The 4,463-nt window shown below is 35.8% G+C and overlaps 1 protein-coding gene across 1 annotated transcript; it reads left to right on the plus strand.

The window, feature by feature from the left end:
* Positions 1-486: 486 nt before the first annotated feature.
* On the plus strand, positions 487-3,535 carry LOC138874565 (uncharacterized). The gene is made up of 3 exons (XM_070153234.1): positions 487-675; positions 1,030-1,423; positions 3,393-3,535. The coding sequence occupies exons 1-3, from the start codon at positions 487-489 to the stop codon at positions 3,533-3,535; spliced, it is 726 nt and encodes a 241-aa protein (XP_070009335.1).
* The last annotated feature ends 928 nt before the right edge of the window (positions 3,536-4,463 follow it).

Consider the following 4,463-nt stretch of genomic DNA (forward strand, 5'->3'; position numbering starts at 1 on the left):
AAGTGGTTGAGAATATTGTAGACCAGTAGTAGTGGTTGATGAGACATTCTTAAAGTCAGCCTATAGGGGGATTATGCTGACAGCAAGCACAATGGATGCAACAGGTAAAATTGTAGTTATTTTGTAAGCAGTTTATAAATTGTAGATACTTTGTAGATATATTGTAGTTTATATGTATTTATGTTTTTATATGCATTTTTAAAGCTGCCAGTTAATTATTTTTTGACTAATAATGTAGGTACAATATTGCCTTTGGCATATGTTGTGGTTGATTCGGAAAACGATACATCGTGGAAGTGATTTTTTGAGCAATTCAAGCAAGCATATGGTAAAAGAACTTCAATGTGTGTTGTTTCAGATAGGAATGAGAGTATCCTGAAGGCAACATCAATTGTCTATCCGGGCGTGCCACACTACTCTTGCATGTGGCATATTTGGACAAATATAAGGGCAAAGTTCAAGAAGGGTCATCTACAATTAAATAAAATGTACTTTGCTAAAGCACGGTCATACACTCTAGATGAATTTAATGAAAGGCTGTCGAAGATTGAAGAGATAGACTCGCGTGTTAAATCATACCTCTATGATATTAGCTATCATAGATGGTCAAGAGTACATGCAACGGTGAATAGAACTTGGACTATGACATCAAACATTGCAAAGTCGTTGAATGCTGTAACAAAAGATGCAAGAGAGCTGCCAAATTTGACCTATTAGAGTATATGAGGACACTTCTTGAATGTTGGACGAACGAGAAGTTATTGAAGGCAAAAGGTACTTTCACATTCCTTGGGTCCAAATTCAACAAAGAATTGGAGAACAACAAAACATTATCTCATAAACTTAGGATAAGATTTGTTTATTTTGTGCAGAAAAATAATATTTTAATATACAATGTTTCCAGATTGTAGATAAATTGTAGGCAAATCGTAGTTAATTTGTAGATTGTAGATAATTTGTAGATAAATTATAGATAATCTATTTTTATGATTGTAAATATTTTTCTTTCTATTTGTTATGTAATTGTAGGTGGGGGCTTTAACAAATCATATCCATACTGTGATGGATGGTGTGAAGCGGTACATTGTGTGTCTTGAAAGCAAGAAATGTAGCTGTGGCCAGTTCCAACTTGATGAACTTCCATGTGCGCATGTTTTGGCAGCTTTAAGGCACAGGAATGAAACTTATAAAAACTATTGCTCTCCGTATTACACAAAGGAAAGTCTACTGCGTACGTATAAAATACCAGCAAATCCCCTTCCTGATGAAAGTAAATGGAATGTGCCACAACATATATCTGATGAAGTAGTAAATCCACCTACGGGAGAGAAAAGGCATCCAGGAAGACCTCAAAAGGAAAGATACAAAACATATGATGAACTAAAGTCAAAGAAGTACAAGGTGTCATGTGACAACTGTGGAGGTGAGGGCATAACAAAAGATATTGCAAGAATGCGCCCTAAAAGAAATAAATATCATGTCGTTGTTGATACCCAATTTTTTCCTGTATTTTTATATGCAAAATGTCTTTCAAATAGCATGTACATGCATATATAAGTATACCCCAAGGCTACATTCTTTTCTTTTTCTTAATTTTTTAAAGATTTTTAAATCAATTTACTGCCCTATTTTACCAAGAAAAACCCAATAATTATCCCAAAATTATCATTTTGGTGATTCATTTATTGTATCCTCATGTTTATATTAAAATATAGCTAAGGTATTTTTTGCACATTTTTTACAAATTTATTTGGTATTTTAAATGGTAGAATTGCATAATTGCAATATTAGCCTTTTTTTAGTTTAAATTCGTTTCATATGCATAAAATTAGATTTTAAACTTTTAAATTGATAATTATGTATTATAAATCATTTTGATGCTTTCAATTTATTTCCAAAAATTAATTTTCCATTTTTTTAATTTTAAAAAGGAAAAACTGGCTATTTAAATAATAGCCCAATCCGTTTCAATTTTAGCCTAAAATATGACCCCTAATTGGACCCCAATTTCAACCCAACTTCAATTAAAACCCGACCCAAGCCCAATCCTAAAACTACCTGACCCAACCCGGATCAAATCATGGCCGTTGATCAGTTTTGATCAACGGTCTAGATCCGCCCTTACCTTTTTTAACCAAACAACCCCCCTAATACCCCTCTCTTTCCTCACTCGTCTCTATGTCTCTACTTCTGGTTCTCTCGAGAACCTTCCCTCTCCTCTCCTCTCCGATGAGTTCTGTTCATCTCCTCCGGCCACCTTCTAACCTAAATCTATGATGGTTTCACCACCCGTCAAGCCACATATGGCTCCTCAAATTTGGTTAACTGAAGCATCATGACTCGACCACGAAGATTTGGGTCCAGACCTCTGTTGATTCAAGCTTTACGTCCATCTCCGGCCCTGCTCCGGCAAGCTATGTCTGTTTCGAGCCTGGTTACGACTCCTTCTGTTTAGATCCAAGCCTTTCTCACCGTTTGGGTTCCTCTAAAAACCCTAGCTTTGAGGTTTTTATGATCTCTTTAGATATGTTCCAGATCTACGCTTTCCCTAAGTTTTTAAACGATTTTCTGGATTTTTCTTTCAAAAAACTACTTTCAAAAACCATTTCTTTTTCCGATCTAGGGTTTTTCTGAGATATTTAGATGTTTTTCCGATTTTCTCTTTCTTTTGTGTGTTTCTTCTACTGTATTTTCCTCTACTGTGTTCTTGTGTGTTTTCTCTACTGTATTTTTCTCTACTATGTTCTTGAGCGTGTCTTATTAAGTTTCCTACACTATGTTCTAGTTAAGTTTCTTCTAATATGTCTTAAAGTGTTTCTCCTACTGTTCTTATCAGTTTCTCCAGTATGTTTCGTATTAGTTTCTTCTACCATGTTTTCTTTGAACTCTTCTGCTATGTTTCGTAATCATGTTTCTCATGAGTTTTTTTGCTGAGAGTAACATGTCAAAGGTTTCAGTTCTTTTCTGAGACCTCTGAACCTGTTTCGACTCAATTACTTGTCCTCTTATCTCTGCATTCGACTGATGGTAGAAACCCTAGAATTTGGGGTTCGTCCTAGTTTGGAAACCATTGGCTATGTGATTTTCCTGAACTGGTTTTATTTCAAAAACCCTAAACTCTTTCAGACCGGTTTCGAGTCTCTGAATTGAGTTTTAAAATCCTTGTTTTTCATATGATTCTGACTTTTGCTTTATCCTGGATCTTTTGCTACTTCTCTTCTACATTGCTAACCTATGTGACAACCATGCTCCTGTAACCTATTATCTACTGATTTTGCAATGACACGACATCTTCTTTCAGCTTAACATGTCTGTATGCTCTTTATATGTGATGAACTTGCCTCTAAAATGGCTTTCAAATCGTGATTAGTTTCAGACTTCCTTCTTAATAGGCCTGATTGATTTCTTTCCATTATTTGCTGATTTCCCTGTGATTCGACTTAAGTTAAAACCTTTCTCAGCTTTTCTGACTTGGTTCACTCATAGACCAATAATTACAAAATCTTTGACTCTTGATTTACTGGCTACTAATTGATTTTCTTACCTTATTTGTTCAACCGTGTATTTCAAAATTATGTCCCTTAAATAACTTTTTATGTATTTGCCCCTAATTGCATGCTTTGCACAAAAGGTTTATTGGACTTCTTCCCTTAAGTAGTTTTCCCGTTTGAATATGAATTTCTTAATTAAAGGAAGTCTCGTGTGATTGATTCTTAATTGATAATCAGTTCCTTAACTATTTCCTTACCTTATTTTTGCCTGATTTTCACACTATAAATGCACAACTCTTTCACAAACACACCATCACTGATTCACAATCTTTCTGAACTCACATTCATACACAATAGTATTCTCTCTTGTCTGCATTGTGGCCTATTTACAAGACCTACTGCTTTTCTCTATTTGTTTATTTGAAACTGGTATATCCTGATTTAAGCTTTAGCACCACAACAATGTGTTTATTTACTGCTTTGTATCCGCGTCTACTTACTGTTTCTGTACTTGAATTAGCATGCTGATTTCTTTCCACCTGCTCCTATTATGAATCCCAAAACCCCTGGCCCTTATGTGTTTGAGCTATGGTTTAAGGCATGATAATATTCAAATTATTGTCCATGAACTAAACTTGATCCCTCGGGATCCTAGCCTCTAATAATGTGTTCTAGTAGGCTTCTGGGTGTATCAGCACTCTCCATTGCTGGGTATACCCACAGCCTGCTTAGTCTTTTCAACTTCCCTATTCCCCCTGCACCCCTATGTGTAATTATTTATAGCTATTTCCCTTTCCCCCTTTTAGAATTTTGTTTCTGCACTTGCACACTCTCTTAGTTCTTAAGTTCTGCCCCCCTCTTGTGAGCCTTGCCTTGGGACCTTGAGCTCCCTCTGAACTTGGACACTTGAGGGATGGCCCTTCCGCACAGCACTTGTCCCAATCCGATAATGTATTTGGGTGTGAGCATTGC

Source organism: Nicotiana sylvestris, chromosome 1 (assembly GCF_000393655.2).
Source record: "Nicotiana sylvestris chromosome 1, ASM39365v2, whole genome shotgun sequence".
Classification (NCBI taxonomy): domain Eukaryota; kingdom Viridiplantae; phylum Streptophyta; class Magnoliopsida; order Solanales; family Solanaceae; genus Nicotiana; species Nicotiana sylvestris.